General features: G+C 44.3%; 3 protein-coding genes across 3 annotated transcripts in view; 2 read left to right on the top strand and 1 right to left on the bottom strand.

Moving 5' to 3' along the window:
* Nucleotides 1-385: 385 nt before the first annotated feature.
* mphosph6 (M-phase phosphoprotein 6) lies at nucleotides 386-3,453 on the top strand. The gene is made up of 5 exons (XM_088297682.1): nucleotides 386-621; nucleotides 729-841; nucleotides 2,618-2,708; nucleotides 2,782-2,882; nucleotides 3,138-3,453. Exons 1-5 carry the CDS (start codon nucleotides 574-576, stop codon nucleotides 3,277-3,279), a joined length of 495 nt encoding a protein of 164 aa, XP_088153808.1. The 5' UTR covers nucleotides 386-573; the 3' UTR covers nucleotides 3,280-3,453.
* An 832-nt stretch (nucleotides 3,454-4,285) lies between these two features.
* Nucleotides 4,286-12,088, bottom strand: gpia (glucose-6-phosphate isomerase a). Its single transcript, XM_088297681.1, has 18 exons — nucleotides 11,819-12,088; nucleotides 11,086-11,176; nucleotides 9,173-9,241; nucleotides 8,960-9,079; nucleotides 8,801-8,884; nucleotides 8,324-8,470; nucleotides 8,177-8,248; nucleotides 7,617-7,661; nucleotides 7,470-7,523; nucleotides 7,322-7,382; nucleotides 7,198-7,241; nucleotides 6,957-7,109; nucleotides 6,717-6,846; nucleotides 6,530-6,606; nucleotides 5,333-5,461; nucleotides 5,183-5,258; nucleotides 4,811-4,877; nucleotides 4,286-4,612 (listed from the first exon to the last, which is right to left on the bottom strand). Exons 1-18 carry the CDS (start codon nucleotides 11,938-11,940, stop codon nucleotides 4,489-4,491), a joined length of 1,665 nt encoding a protein of 554 aa, XP_088153807.1. The 5' UTR covers nucleotides 11,941-12,088; the 3' UTR covers nucleotides 4,286-4,488.
* A 4,174-nt stretch (nucleotides 12,089-16,262) lies between these two features.
* Nucleotides 16,263-16,494, top strand: part of LOC148334468 (transcription initiation factor TFIID subunit 4-like) — a 13,769-nt gene continuing 13,537 nt past the window's right edge. Inside the window, exon 1 of the mRNA XM_088298682.1 lies at nucleotides 16,263-16,410. The gene's annotated coding sequence lies outside the window, so the exon portion shown is untranslated. The remainder of the gene's footprint in view (nucleotides 16,411-16,494) is intronic.

Below are 16,494 nucleotides of genomic sequence, written 5' to 3' on the forward strand. Positions count from 1 at the left end.
AATGGCGCTTCTCGGTGATGGATTGGCTGCTCTTTTTTTATTTTTTATATGTTTTATTCAACAAATCGCACATGCAAGAGAGGTAAATAGCGCAGAAGTCACATCATAATGGTGTAAATTGAGAAAGAAATCCAGGAAGTTATCACACATAACAACACAATAACATAGAAACACGAACTAAAAATTAAAACATATGGATATGGTGCTGCCTCCTCGACTTGAATCACGAGAGAAGCCTCGTCTGGTTTAGGACGTGCAGAATTAGGTAATAGGTTTGGACCCCACCAGTTTGGACCTAACTAAACCAGTTAAAGGTTTTTAATTTCCTGATCCCAAAAACAGCATATTGTTGGAGATGAATGATTTGGCCTGAGGAAAGGATACCAGTAGTAATGACGGCAGATCACTGGGTGGCGATAATGTGCTGCTTGAGTTAGCAAAGGGTCGTTCAATGCGACATGAAGAAGAGCCGCGCCGCTTCCTTCCTGTATTAATGTTCTCGAGCATCTCTCTTTTTTGTTTGTTTGTTTCTTTTCCCTCGTCTCTCAGTCGTTGCGTCGAGCAACCTTGACCATGTCAGCGGACACGGCGAAACTCTCCAAAAATCTTCTGCGCATGAAGGTACGTCACACTGACGGCTTGCTTGCTAGCTAGCTACCAAGCTGCTAAAGCCAAGACGCGATGGAGCACGTCAACACACGTGTGAACGTTTCGGTGCGTGTTGTTAGTTTATGCAGAGAGGTTTGGACGCCGAGACGAAGAAGCAGCTTCAGGACGACGAGAAAAGGATTATCAGTGACGAGCACTGGTACCTGGATCTGCCCGAACAACGCACGCAAGAGTAACGCACACACGATACGCATGCTCATAGTCATCATTGGGGACAGTCGAAAACACCTCACCAAAAAATAAAATAAAATCTTCAGCAAAAGCGTCACGTCTGAAAACCGTGATCAATCCTCACGCCAATTCACGTGCACATCAACCTCTGGAAATATATACACGATTGACCCAATATTTTTGCCATTTATGGGAATTAAGTGTTTTCCTCTCTGTATTCAAAGTTTAACAATACTTGACAATATCAGACAAGTGTGATCAATCTTCACCAAACTACTTGTGTTAACTTGAGCTGTTGCAAATAGAAGGACCATCATCCCAATAATTTGGATTTCATGGCCGTTAGCGTCTTCCTCTTCGTAGGCCCATCTCAACAGATTCATGTCGATTGATGTCCATCAAATCCAAAATATGATACATTGCTTTTTGTCAGAACTAGGCAGGCCATCGCCAGCGGATGCCCATTTTTTTGGGGGGGGGGGATTCATGAAAAATAAAAAAAAAGGAATTGTTTAATCAAGGCCAGAGGTGGAATCGAATCGTCCCTCATGCGTGTGATGTGCTCGTGAGGCGGCCAAAAGTTCATTTAAAGAATTGCCTCAGAATGCGTCCAAGGCGACACGACCAATTGTTTCTGTTTGAAGAGACGTGAGACAGCAGTGTGCGTTCTAGCGTACCTGTATTTCCTTATTCTGACATCACATAATTCGTGCCTACCTCCTGCTCCTTCTTTCTTTTTCTTTCTTGCTTTAGTCCTCTTGCACAGAGCACATAGAACCAACTGTGGCAACCAGGTCTCTCCATCTGGGTCGACCGTGGGCAAGGTGTTGAGCTTGTGCTTGTGGGAATGACTGGCAAAAAGGGTCAAAGTGCCCAGTGCTGCGTTTTATCATTTCAGAGGTTGAAGTGGGCATAAGTAGAGATGGCCTCATACATTTTGGTGACAATTGATCAGTTTTTTACTTTTTGAAGAAGAACCAAGAAGCAGACAATTTGAGAACAACTGTCGGTAAAGCCTAATGAAATACATTAAATGTTTTTTTTTTTTCATCAAAATAAAAAGTGTTTTTTAAAAAAACATTTCACCTTGTGTCGAAGACACATTTTTCTTCATTAGCTTCCGACTCAACATGAGACTGTCACTGTTCTGCCGTTCGACTGGTATCTATTTTACATGTTTTAATTTGTGTTCGAATTTCCCGCTAATTTATATGACACCATATGGAAAGCGCTTTGTTTCAGCTCCCGCTGTTGTGAAATGCGCTACAGAAATAAAATTATTTTTTTGTTGTTTGTAAAACTAATTCCAATGGAAGTGTCCTTCGTTTTTGTCTTTGCTTTTTTTTGACAGGGGGGTTAATTTGAAATGCTTTGATTTTTTTTAATTTTTTTTTTTTAATTATTATTTTAGTATTACTGTTTGGCCGTCCAGAAGCAGGAAAGTCTGATAGTCGTTTAGGGAATTGCAGTTGACGTTATTACACAATACTTAATGACTTTTTTTTTTTTACTTGCTCTCAACAAATACTTCATATATTTTAAACATACAAAGTATTTAAAAGAATATATGAACAAATTAAAACTAACTGAACTTCAAAAGTCAAAAGGAATTAAAAGTTAACTCAAATGACAAATTCTAAATGATTCTAATTCTCAACTAGGCAAGCCACCAAAAGTGATTCAGCCCCCCCCCCCCAAAAAAAAAATAAAAACATTTTGACAGACTGACTTGTAGTGATTTTGAATGAATGACCAATTTGAAGTTTTTGCCCACAAGGAACTTGATCGCGGAAGAGAAAAGTTTTGTTCCGTTCGAGAGCCTTTTGTACGGCCGGATGTCCTTCCAAGGTTTCAACCCCGAAGTGGAGGTTTGTTGACCGGCGTCCACATTGAATGCGACCTGGCAACAACAAGCGTAATGTTGGGCTTTTGCATGTGCAGAAGCTGATGGCGCTGATGAATCGTCACACCAGGCAACAGGAAACGGACACTGACGCCGGACGCATGCAGACGGATGTGACTGACGAAGAAATGGCGCTGAGGTGTGTTAGTGACGTTCACCTTCTGACTTATATACTTGACAGAAGGTCATTTAGGGGGTTGGTGTGACTCCAGATTCGCTCATTCATGACCCCATGCCCACTAAGTAGGCATTCTTCCATAGTGGAGAGATTGAGAGAGGTCTTCTGTAAAAATTACCCAATATTCAGTTTTTATTGACATTTTACACAACATCCCAACTTCAATGGAATTGGGGTTGGAACAGTCTCGTGATTATGGATTGTGTTGTTCTGTAGGTACGAGAGTTTAGTCGGAAGCCTGAGGAAGAAGTTCGCCCGCAAGCGAGACCGCGGCGCCGTTCATGATGATGACCTTGATGTCAATGAAAACGTGCTGGAGAAAAACACAAAGAAAATGTTCCTGAAGCCTTGTGATTGACGCACAAGCATTTTTTTTATTTAATTTATTTTTTTTTTAAGAAAGTTGGTGTTGTCAAAGTAAAAGTGCTTTGACAGAAGACATTTGGACACTTGTTTTCTGACAAGATTTTAACAACTGCCGGCTGCATTGTGGTGGCATGGCTTATTAAACAGCAGGAAGTGTGGTCTTTGACGATAGAGGAATTTGTACAACAAGCAAGTGATAACACTACACGTGTTGTCGATTTACACAGGAGGCTTCGATGTGACACTCACTCGTTTGCTTTTACTGCTCCAACCTCTACTACAACCTTCTTCTCGACTACGCAGTACACCATTTATCCCTTTGGCGGCGGTGCGCAGCCAAACTTTCGATCTTGGCCAGCTGATTTGCGTCACACAAAAGGTAGCAAGTATTGCTTATTAAAAACAAAAAAGGTAAAATTTTAAACATATTAACTGACGAACAAAGTATGAATAACCATCAACAAATAAAAGATAACTGTCCACTTCATATTTAAGTGCAATTTGTCCAAGAAAAGTGAAAATGCAGATGAAACACAAAACGTGCTGTAAACTACGCTGCTAACCTTAGTATAGTTTATGCACCTCTGTTACAGTGCAAGCTATTAAATTGACAACAAAGATCAATCATTTTAAAATTTACTCCACTGTTAACGTGACCTTTAGTCGGTTCAACTCAACTGAAAAAAAAGAAGACAACTTTCTGAGAGGGGGTTTGCAGTAACGAGTTTGCACGCAATCTTGAAATTGATAATCTCACTGCATTTATAATCAGGTCCAATCCCAGTACAAGAAAAACAGTGTACTCTTTCTAAGTACGCAGGTTCAAGAGTTAGGTGAGAATCTGAAAGAAGTTTGCTCACGAGACCGAGGCATAGTCCAAGACGGCAACGAAAACGTTCTGGATAAAAACACTAAAGCAAATGTTCCTTGAGCTTTGTGTTTTGCAAGCACACATGCTTTTTGGGTTTTTTTTTTAAACAAAAAAAAAAAAGACTTGATGGCAGAAGACATTTGGATACTTTTATTGTTTTTTGATAAGGGGAACGCACGTTTCTCATGACTGCTGGCTGCAATGTGGAATTGAGGCATATCAAACAGCTGGAAATGTTTTTGTGGCCTTTTATTTTGACTAGAGTAAGCTGTGAACATGAAACGTGACACGGGACGACGCAAACCATGAGCGGAATGTTAGGTGGAAAAGTCAAGCAAAATTTTTCTTGAGGAAGTTGATGAGGCCGTTGGTGGAGGCGTCATGAGAAAAAACTTCGACAGCGTCTCGAAGCTCCGGTTCGATCTTCTTGGCCAGCTGTTTGCCTAGCTCCACACTAGGGGGTGCACAAACAATAAAAGGCTAATTTAGCTACAATTTTGCCCAAACCTAGCCCCAAATGTTAATTTAGCACCCAAGGCTAATTCAGCTACTGATGCTAACTTGGTCCCACTTTAGCTCCCAGGGCTAATTCAGCTCCGATTTGACGGCCACAGGTTAACTTTTCTGAATGTGCTCGTTGAGGCCAACTCACCCCCACTGGTCGAAGCTGTTGATGCCCCAGATGACGCCTTGGACGAAGATCTTGTGCTCGTACATGGCTGAAGACACAAATCATTTCAATCAATCCATCATCATCGTCGTCGCGGTCAGATGAATGCATTTTGGATCACCTCTTGCTTCTCAAAGCATCCAAATCATCAAATTTCAAAGGGTGCTACACCACAAAAATCACAGAATTATAAGTACGCATATATATATATATATATCGTAGTTGTTGAAGGCTCAGGTAGCGACCAATCACAGCTTTGCAAGCGAACGCCAGATGACCAAACTCGCAACAGGTGATAAGATGAGTTAGCAAATTAAGGAAGACGCAAGATGGCTTGCGTGTGCGCCAACTGACCAATGAGCGCTCCGAGCATGAAGGGCGTCAGCTTCTTGAAGATGATCGAGTTGCTGGGCTTGTTCCCCTCGAAGACCTTCAAAATAAAAGCAGCCACTGATGTTCAAAAAACATTTCCCAAGAGAGCCTGCGTGTGAGTGCGTGCATTACTTTGTGAGGAAGAAGTTTCTCCAGCGCTTGTCCCGACATGCCGGCGGCCTTCAGCTCCTGGCGTGCCTCCGCCTCAGTTTTGCCTTTCATCAGCGCTTCCGTCTGAGCCAGGAAGTTGGCGCACAGGATCTGGAAAGGACACAAACCAAATTGACCCGCTCACAAACGTGACCATGCAAAGTGTCACTTTTTGACTCTTCATCCTTTCAAGCATGCGTACCACGCCTTCATCACAAATACGGACCGTATTTGTGATGAAGACTCTGTTTTGTTTTTTTTATTCCCATTTAACCACATATAAAGATTCCTGGAACACTTGGTGCATTCATGAGGACTGTTCACCCTAGCAAATATTGTTTGAAAAAAAAAAAAAAAAAAGTTGCCTTCATCCAATCCATCCATTATCTGAGCCACTTAGTCTCACTAGCTGGTCAATTGACTGATTGAAAATAAATTTCTAACTTTTTCAACATTTAATATTCATTTTGTTAAATAACTGGTTCATTATAATTATAAGTTAAGTGAAAATGAGAATAACTTTTGCTAAAAAAAAACCAACCTATTTTACATTGAGTACACATTTGAGTAGTAGGCTGGAACAATTCAATCAATTAGATCGACTAAGTGATGAACTATTTTGATACTCTATTAATCGTTTGAAGACCTTGTTGAACTTTAAATTGTCTGAAGTGTCCACATTTCAGAGTGTCAACAGGAAATGTTCGCCAGTTTCTGCAGTTGTGCATGATTTAAAAAAACAAGACATTGCGCAACATCCGCTTTCACTTTGGAAAACAACCCATCAGCTTGTTCGCATGGACCAAAGGCGTGAATCAATCAAATGATATTTGGGCATCTTCTGCACTCTCACTTAGAAATAAGGTTCTGTGTTTTTGAAGGAAGCGATGAAAGTTTCTTCTGACTCATGGATGGAAATTTTTAATTGCCAGATTGCTCAATCGTTAAAATAATTGTTAGCCATAGCCCTAATTAGATTTTTTTTTCTGAAACTGAGCTAGAAATAAGACTGCCTGACGCAAATTGTGTGTTGCGCGGTACTGTTTGCACAACAACTGCAAAATGTCACGTGACCTGAGGGGGGACAAAAGCCGCAGATAACGTTCACTGTTTGTTTTGCATGCTCTCGCCAGCTTGAACGGCACGCACGCACGCTCACGTTGTGATTGTTCCGCTGACCTTGTGGTGCAGGTTGTCCCTGATGGGATTTTGCGACTGAGCCGGAATGAGAAAGTCAGCAGGAATCATGCGGGTGCCTGCAAAGAAAAAACACAACTTGATCGCAATTGCATCCTCACTGACGTTTTGCAGCCAACGCATGAGCTGAAAAGCCGCAAACGAGTGTGTGTGTGTGTGTGTGTGAGACCTTGGTGAATGAGCTGGTAGAAAGCGTGTTGCCCGTTGGTTCCCGGCTCGCCCCACACAATGGGCCCAGTATGGTAGTTGACCCGACTTCCTTCTTTAGTGATGTACTTTCCGTTGGACTCCATGTCCCCCTGCATAAACCCCGCCCCCCACCCCTCCATTTAGTCACACACGTAGGTGCTCTCGTGTGTGTGTAGGGGTGTGTGTGTGTGTGTGTGTGTGTACAGGCAGGTGCGCGTACCTGCTGGAAGTAGGCGGCAAAGCGGTGCATGTACTGGTCATAGGGCAGCATGGCGTGCGTCTCAGCCTCAAAGAAGTTGACGTACCAAGCGCCCAACAGCGCCAGCACCACCGGAAGGTTCTCGTCCAGGGGGGCGCTCACAAAGTGATTGTCCTGCAACACGTCGCGGTACTTTGGTCAATAGACAGCGGGACCGCAAAGAGCATTACGATGAACGGATTGAATTAATTTTCATTATCACCATCCAGTGAGCGCCACTTAGAAGCTGCTCGAAGCCGTCAAAGCCTAAAAAACATCCAACGAGCAATTTGAGAATGTGAAGAAGACAAACGCAGGAATGGCGCAATCGCAAACGGCCGGCGTACCGATGTGCAGCGCAATGGAAAGGCCGATGGCGGACCACAGCGAGTAACGACCTCCGACCCACTGTTGACGACATCGCCACAGGAGTTAAACATCAAATACAAGTGCATGCGGACACGCGCACAAACATCAAACCAAACACATACGTACGTCCCAGAACTCAAACATATTTGCTGTGTCGATTCCAAATTCCTGCACTTTGACCTGAACGCCCACACACACACACACAAAAAAAAGGTTGGCAAGAAAAATGGTTGGTTGTCAGAGGAGCATCAATGGTGACATCATTAAACTTACCGCGTTGGTGGACAGTGCCACAAAGTGCTTGGCAACGTCGCTTTTCTGGAAAACAACATTGAAAATGTCAACAGCATGCAATGAACTCTTGAAAGAGACGAGCGGCGGGAATGTGTCGCCTGTCAGCAAAGTCAGCGTTACGAGCGTACTGATGCTGAGGCACAATGAGCAAGGGGTGCCATTTTCCTTGATGAACTCATGTAAAAATTAAATTGATTTCAAGTTTTTTTTTTTTTTATAGCATTTCACATTTTGCTCCTAATGCTTTGCACTCATACATCCAATCATATCCCTCCCTCAGTGATATATTTGTTAAAAAGGAAAATAGCGCTCCATAGTATGTTTCATTCTTCTGCTGTGCGCACCAAAGCCACGAGGGGGCAGATTCATACAAACATAAGGACATGCTGGGAAGACTCATAAACCACAATGTCGTTCGCCCTTTTCATCTTGCACTGCTCATATGGCAAGTCAAAGCAGAAAAATCGTCCGCTTACTCTCCAAAAAACTGTGCGCATGGGGGTGTGTGTGTGTGCGCGCCGGGGTGTGCATGTGTTTACATCATTGGAGGCGCGAAGGAACCAGTCCCTGGCTGACTCTGCGTTGGTGATGGTCTCCTGCGTGGTGAATGTCTGCATGCAAAATCATCTTCATCAACGTCATCGTCATCACAAAGTCAAAAGTGAACTCAAAGTTGGCGGCACGACCTTCGAGGCGATGATAAAGAGGGTGGTCTGCGGGTCAAGCTGAGCCAGCGTTTTGGCCAGATGAGTACCGTCAATGTTAGAAACAAACCAAACGTTGGGGCCGCCCGCTGAGTAGCTCTTCAACGCCTCCGTAACCATCAGCGGACCCTGAACACAGCGCCGCCGGCAAACTCAAAATCAAATGATATAAAAAATAAAAAAAAAACGACAGCAAAACATCCTAAACCATAATGGTAATCTTTCAAAATAAAGCATCCAACCACAAAACAAAACATCTGATTCTGCAACAGGAAACCCCCAAAATACAACATTGATTCATACGACAATAAAAACATTCAAAATAAAGCATCCGATGTCACATGACAGCTGTTTGAGAACCACAGCGGACCATCAAGATGACGTCGTCTTCTCCATTTTTTCTTCTCTTTTCGTTTGAGCTGAAAATGAGGTCGCGGGGGCAGGAAGCGAGCAACTCACCAGGTCTGACCCCCCGATGCCGATGTTGACCACGTCTGTGATGCTTTTGCCCGAGAAGCCTTTCCACTCACCGCTGCGAACTTTCTGTCCACAAAGCAACAGGTGCAAGTCAACACCTTCTGTCCGCCAATACACACACGCACGCGCACACGCACACACTTGCGAGAAGACTTTCATCTTGTCCAGCACGCGGTTGACTTCAGGCATGACGTCCTCGCCATCCAACAGGATGGGATTGTTGGAGCGATTGCGCAGGGCCACGTGGAGAACGGCACGACCCTAAATGTGCAAATACAGCGACGCATGCACATGCGCACACAGTGAGCGCCGCCATCAGGATGATGCATGAGAAGGCCGAGCGAGTGAGCGCACCTCAGTGAAGTTGATCTTGTCCCCATTGAACATGCTCTCCCTAGCCTGCTTCACTCCTCGGGAGTCCGCCTGTAACATGTCACATGTCACATGACAGAGCAGGGTCAGGCATAGATAGGAAAGAAGGAAACAAAGAAGATAGACAGACAGACAGACGGATAGATAGATGGGACACGCCCCTTTTGAGCTCCATGCCCACAGTAGGCCAAGCAAAGAGGGGCAGAGGCACCTCCAAGAAGAAGAAACCACTTCAAGCCCCCGCAACTCTCCACCGAGATGCTAAATCGTATCGTTTGTCTATAAAATTGTTGTGAATGCGTCACGGCATAACGTATTCACATTAAATGAAAAAAAAAAAAAGAGATACGTTTGCCACAGAAGACTTTAAATGCATTGATTTGCCTTGAATACAAACCAATAAATGAGTGCCACTGCTACGTCCTGCAGTAGATGTGCAATTACACTTTATTCTTGTATGAACCCGCCACCCCCACCCCTGGAAAAAAATTGCACTAGCACCCCCCTCAAAAAACGAGGGCCGACCCCACTATTTGAGAAGGACTACCTTGATGGGACCGTTGCCCCCTGCCAAAATGGCCGCAGCTCGCCACACAGCCCACTTCAACTTGATCACCTAAGTAGTGCAAAAATTCCCAATCCGTGATGAGTCTGTACCTCAACGAGAGATAGTAGGCTCAGATTGTTTTTTTTTTCCTCATTTCCATCCCCTTTCTACCTACTCGTTTGACTTGACTTGGACAGCGAGAAGCCAAAGCAGGATTGCGAAGTGCATCTAACGCGGCAGCCATGTGAAAACGTTTCACCATTTTCCTGCTCACACCAAACAATGAGGTCTGTCAGCTCGTAGGTTGCGACACGAGCGAGAAGTCGGGCGGGCCACCACGTTCACCTGCTTGCTTGCAACATTCCGACGTTACCTCAGGCCCTTTCTCAATAAGCCCTGACAACTTCCTGGTTGGAAAAGAAAAAGGCCAGCTGAAGAGTAAGTCTCAATCCAACAAAGTGCGTATTATCTGCACGTGGCCTACACGAATGTTGGCTTGCAATCCATCTGTCAGATTACATGAGACATGATCATGCCGAATGTGCACACACGTGCACAACTAGACACTCTGGGGGACTAGTTGCACACATCCGGGCATGCGCAAGCCTTTCATCCTTCTCGCTGTGAACTTGCACAACAAATAATGACCATTCCATTTGTCTAACTTTTAGTTTGCACACTTTTCGTTCGTCTCGAGCAATTTGACTTCTGAAAAGACCAAGAAAAGTTTGTGAGGAGTGAGATGACACCTAATGTTAAATAAATGAAAACAAACACGGCTCCCGACTTCCTCCCACGGCAGATTGCGAGCGACGTGGCTGTTATTGAGCCACTATATACTTGACAATGTCAATTTAAAAAAAAGACAGATGACTGACTGTACATGCAAGACAATTAGCGCTTCAATGCAAAACCAACTATTTCCTATAAAAACAAACTGTGCATCTTTTTTCACTTTTTGTTACGCAGGAAAATAAAATGTGTCCTCTACATGTGTGTGTGCGTGTGTGTGTGTGTGGGGGGGGGGGTGTTCCCAGCTGAGAAACGGGCGACATCGTTGGTCTGGTCGCCAGCCATAAACAAAAAGCGATCCTTTCTTGCTCTTGGATGAAGCAAGCGTGTAAGAAAGCTATGTGAGCTCATCTGCGTATACAGTGTATATTGGCATGGGTTTGCTGCTAATGTTATACATTAACGGCTACATTACGCCGCCGTCTCTGTGTGACCTATATCTCTGCTGCTGGAACACTGCAAATTTCCCCATTGTGGGATTAGTAAAGGCCATCTTTATCTTTATCATTATCTTTTAAGCAAAACATGGAACTGATTAGAGAAGCGGACCGGTTACCATAGCGATGAGCATGGACATCACTTCCTGGGTGATGAGATTCTTGGAGTAGTCCAGCAGGAGGTCGCCCTCGGGCGTCTCCACCTTCACACTGAGAGACACGCAAACACACACACACACACACACACACACCCCACACACCCCCACGCACCCACACGCAAAATTATCGATGAGCGCACAGTAGGGATTTATTCAAGTTCCACTTGTGCAATCGATGAAGTAGGTCGGCATGACAAATAATGAGGTCACGCTTCGTCCAGTCAATTTGAACGATGACGTAAACATTGAGGGTGGTTAAGGGAGGTTCAGGGTGCACGTGCGGCGGTGCACGTCTCACCACTTGTTACGTCATCGCATCTTACGTGTTGACGCTCAGTCAGGAAAAAAACGCTCGATTCAAGATTATTATTATTATTATTATGCTAGCGTTGGTTTCCGATAATGGAGTCCGTGCTTTTAGCCCCCACGGGTTGCAGGAGCTATTAAGTCTTCATTAAGCCGCCAAATGGTTTAAAAGCCCTCGTCGCCGCGTCACATTTTCAAATGTAACGATCATGTCGATAGGCGAGGAAATAAAATACAAACAAAAATAAAAAAACGAATTCATGTTGACTGAACGACGGAAGTTGGCGATGACCTTGTGGCGCAAGACGAAACCAGACGAGACTGCGTGTGTTCCGCGTTCGAGCGTCCGCCTTTTGATACGTTCGCAATTCGGGAAAGCGTCGCTCACCTGAAGCGATGGAAGCGGTCAGGCTCGGCGTCGAACATGTCCCTCATCTTCATACTTCCGCCACGAGCCCGGTGCCACTGCTTCAGCCGCTGGTAGTTGTGGTCGTCGCTGAGGAGGGACATAATGAACGGCACGACGAGAAGAGGAAGAAGACGGAAACGAAGACAAACACGAAGGCCACTCGCCGCTTGCTTGCCGTTCGAGCAGCTCGACTTGGTGCAGAAGCAGACAGACCAACAGACACCGAGTGACTAGCCAGGAATCAGTCGGGTGACACCCGCCCTTAAGCGTCATAGCCAATGACAGCCGAGAACCACTCCTACCTTCACCCCCGCCTGCCTCGCGTCCTGACCAATGAGCAGTAGAGAACCCGCCCGCCACTCGCGTCCTAACCAATGAACGGCCGAGAAGATGGGTGGCCACAAAAAGTTGCTTCACCACTCTGTCGACAGGTGGTTGGCATCCATCCATTCGTCCATCTTCTGTACCGCTTCTCCTCACGAGGAGCGATCTTCGGGCAGTGGGCGGGGGACACCCTGAACGGGTTGCCAGCCAATTGCAGGGCACACCTAGACGAACAACCATCCGCGCTCACACTCATACCTTGGGGCAATTTAGAGTGTACAATCGGCCTGCCATGCATGTTTCAGGAATGTGGGAGGAAACCGGAGTACCTGGAGGAAAGCCATGCAGGCACGGGGAGAAAGGTGCAAACTCAAACTGAACCCACGCCCGATGATGTCTCTCACTGTGAGGCTATCATGCCGCCAGGTGGTTGCCAAAACATTCGAATACTGTATAGACGGAATAATGTACTGTTTGGTTTCTTCAATAACAATGGTAAAACAGCAAAGTGAGTATATTTTTTTAAAATAAATTTGATAATTATTCAAGCCAAATTCCATATCCACAAAGCCAAATTTAGTCACTCAAATCCTCTCTTCGTAATTTCCAAGGCAGCAACTAGACAATATATGAATTCTATTCTTGATTCTAACTGATGCTCTATGTTATTTATTTAGAATTTTTGTTTTGAATCCCCTTGGCTCTTTTTATTTTCTTTTCTCTGTGTTGTTGTTTGATCCAGCTTCTTTCATCTCCGGCAGCTGGCGAAAGTGAAGCCCTTTCTTTCCCAAGAGCACTTAGCAACAGTAATCCATGCCTTCGTATCAACTAGCAGTGGTGGGCGGTCAAGGGCTTGACTGCTGGCCTAGCATAATCAAGAAATCCTGATTCATTTATGATAAATTTATTTTATATATATATATATATATATATATATATATATATATATACAGCAGTGGTAAAGAAGGTCCGCCAGCGTCTGCACTTCCTGAGAGTCCTCAGGAAATTCAACCTGGACAGGAAGCTGCCGCTGGCCTTCTACCACTCGTCCGTCGAGAGCCTGCTGACGTACTGTGTCTCCACCTGGTACGGCGGCTGCACTGAGGCGGACAGAGTGAGGCTCCAGAGGACAGTCAAAACAGCGCAAAGGATTATTGGCTGCCCTCTCCCCTCACTGCCGGACATCTACACCGCCCGGTGCCTCAGAAGGGCTCTCAACATCGTCAAAGACAATACCCACCCAAACTCACACCTGTTCGACCTGTTGCCCTCTGGCAGGCGCTACAGATGCATCAAATCGAGGACCAATAGACTGAGAAACAGTTTCTTTCCGAGAGCCATCTCCATCCTGAACTCTCACACACACACACACACGCGAGACCACCCTTACCTTGCAGAACAGCATTGTGATGTGTTTTTATATACCCTATTCAGCACTAAATTCCATTGCACTCTCTTATTTATTTATCTAATTTATATATTTGTCTGTATTATTGTTGTATTGCACTGGAGAGGGGAGCCCTCTAATCTCGTTGCACACTTGAGTACAATGACAATAAAGGGATTTCTAATTCTAATTCTAATTTCTAATTCTAATGTCATATTATATCTATCCCAGTGTTGTATTTTTAAGTGAGAGTTTTTATCCGATTTTTCTCATGTAAAAAACGCTCCCAAAAAGTTTGCATGACATTTCAGGATGAGTCAACTTTATCATGTCCAATTCAACTGTTGAAAATTGCGCCAACGGATCAAAACATTTTCTGGTTCACTCTCAATTTGTTCTCTCATGTAGCGAACATTTGGACATTCGCTAACCTCCGAAGAATGTGGCCACTGAGCTTCAAGGGTTTTAACCTGTCGCCACATCCATTCGGAGACTAAAAGTGAACAACCTGGAAATACAGCATATTGAGGGGGAAAAAAGGCAACCGGCAAGGTGTATTAAAAAAAAAAACAAGGTTAGGGGCAAAAGTGTATTCAAAGGTTGACCTCCTAAAAGGTTAAAGTGGATTCCAGGCTCATGGCTTGAAGGAAAAATGAGTGGTGCCCTTTGCTTCAGACGGTTGGAAGTGCAAATTAATATTAGTTTGTTTTGAGGCAACGCGTTTGCTGTGCGCTCGGAGGAGGAACGAGCATGACGTCATAAGGATAAAGATGTGGCCGAGGAAGCGCGGCCTTTAAAGCCACATGACATTTAGTAGTAAAGACAGCTTTTTTTCAAGGAAACTGCAGCAGTCAAGCAGTGCTGGTGACAAAAGCATCTTCACCTTGCTGGTGGTCACCGCTACGCAAGAATCTTCTTGTACTTCTGAAAGCAAAAACAGCAAAGTGCCTATAATGTCACAATATTGGCAACATTCACAAGACAATTTAAATATGGCGGTGCCTTGCGATACACGTGAATGGGCCGTCAAAGTTTTCCACTGGGCTCATTTTGTTTCTTTCGACAAGTGTTGTGGTGGCACTAAACTAAACTCATAGGACAACAAGCAGCCATTTGATGAATAATGAAACCAAGCCATCAAAAAAGAAGCGTCAAGCTTTATTGCCACTCCGCCAGTTCAACCAAACAAATACAATTAACTGCTTTATTTGTTTCAGGCAAACACACATCTTAGCCTTTGAGTCTGATAGCATCTATAAAGGGGTGATAGAACCCTTTAAGCAACGGATTAACCACAACAACGTCACATTGATGTTCTCCCTCCGCTATCAAAGTGTTCACCCCGAGATTGATCTAAAAAATTTAAACGTGGTTCAATATTTTGACTCAGTTATAAAAAATAATTTGCATACTTTGCAAAGCCAAATACAAATGTCGTGCCACATTATCTGTACATCTTGGAGCTGAAATGTGCACGATTTGTCACTTAAACACATCAAAAGCATCACAACATAGATGTTAATGAGATTTAGCATTAAGCGCACTGAATACATTTTGCTGATGAGCTGCTGACCAAGACGCACCTGCACAATGGCAAGGTCCTGGGGGAGGGAGCCGGTGGGCCTGGAGGGTTCGCACACTGTCAGGTCTTTGATATCGCTGCCGCGGAATACGATGTACTCAAAGGTGTCATCTCAAGGGGGGTGGGTCGCTCCGTTGGCCGGTCCTCGGTTCCGAACGATTGCACCGGAGACACACAGCAGTGATTAAGCATCCCAATACGTTACCGCCTGTGGCGCCACGAACTTGCTTCACAATTCAAATGTTTATCACAGAGGGAAATGAATCAATCCATCATTGGAGACAATGACATCAGTGTTTTCTGGTCAAGTCAATTGATGTAGTGTGAAATGCAACATGATTTTAAACTTGAATAACCACTGAGTACGCAGAACAAATCTTATTCAAACATCAATTGTTTCTGTGAGACATTTCTGGTTCAAAATGTGCAAAGAGACCTCAAGGACACTTCTTAAAATGTTTCCTTTGTGATTTTTTTTTGTTATTCATTTTGGAAAGTCATGATAAGAGTGACTGCCAGACAGGCTAATATTCAGCATTTGGACACATCAAAATGTATTGGAACATCCAGGTCACTTCAATAGATTTTGTCGTTTGCTTAAGACATTTGGGTTCCTGATCAAAAGATGAATAGGAGGCAAAAGTTGCTCATCTTATTTGATTTATTTACATCTCGATGATAGAATACACAGGACAGAGCACCTTCTTTTTGAAGCCAACCGTTTTTCAAGTGACCAAAAGTATTGGAACACACATTAGTTAAGGTGAATAACATTTAATGCGGTGGAATAACCCTTACTTGCTGTAACTGCATCAACCCAGTGAGACCATTGTCTCATATTCATCTTTCGATCTAAAATCCAAACGTATTCAGGATGCAACAAAAACTACGGAAGCGACTTTGCCATTCCGATACTTTTAGCCGGGTAGTAGGGCATTTATTTGTTTGACTTTGTTTAGTCGAATGCATTAGTCATACTTGTAAAACGTGAAATTTGTGACGTTAAAATGTTTATAATTGTCACGTTATGACGTGAAACTAAGCTTTCATTTTCAGGTGCGGCAGCAACATGCTTCCGTGTAAGTGTACGCATGACTGAGACAAAATCAAGTTTGACGGCCCGGCGACACCATTAGCCGTTTAGCGTGCTAAGTAGCGTGCTAATGCTAAGGGATATCTTTGGCTAAAGCCACGGTTGGAGTTCGCCGTGTCGATGGTGTACAAGACGCCGTCGTAGCGGATCTCGGCCTTGGGGATGAGGCTGATTTTACTTCCGAGGTAGGGCGTCCCGCCGCTCATGTTTTCTTCCCAAGGTCCAAAAGATTTCGTGACGACGAGCGTAAGACAATCGACGGCGACGTA

This window comes from Idiotropiscis lumnitzeri, chromosome 6, assembly GCF_059441095.1.
Source record: "Idiotropiscis lumnitzeri isolate Australia: NSW breed Sydney's pygmy pipehorse chromosome 6, RoL_Ilum_1.0, whole genome shotgun sequence".
NCBI lineage: Eukaryota > Metazoa > Chordata > Actinopteri > Syngnathiformes > Syngnathidae > Idiotropiscis > Idiotropiscis lumnitzeri.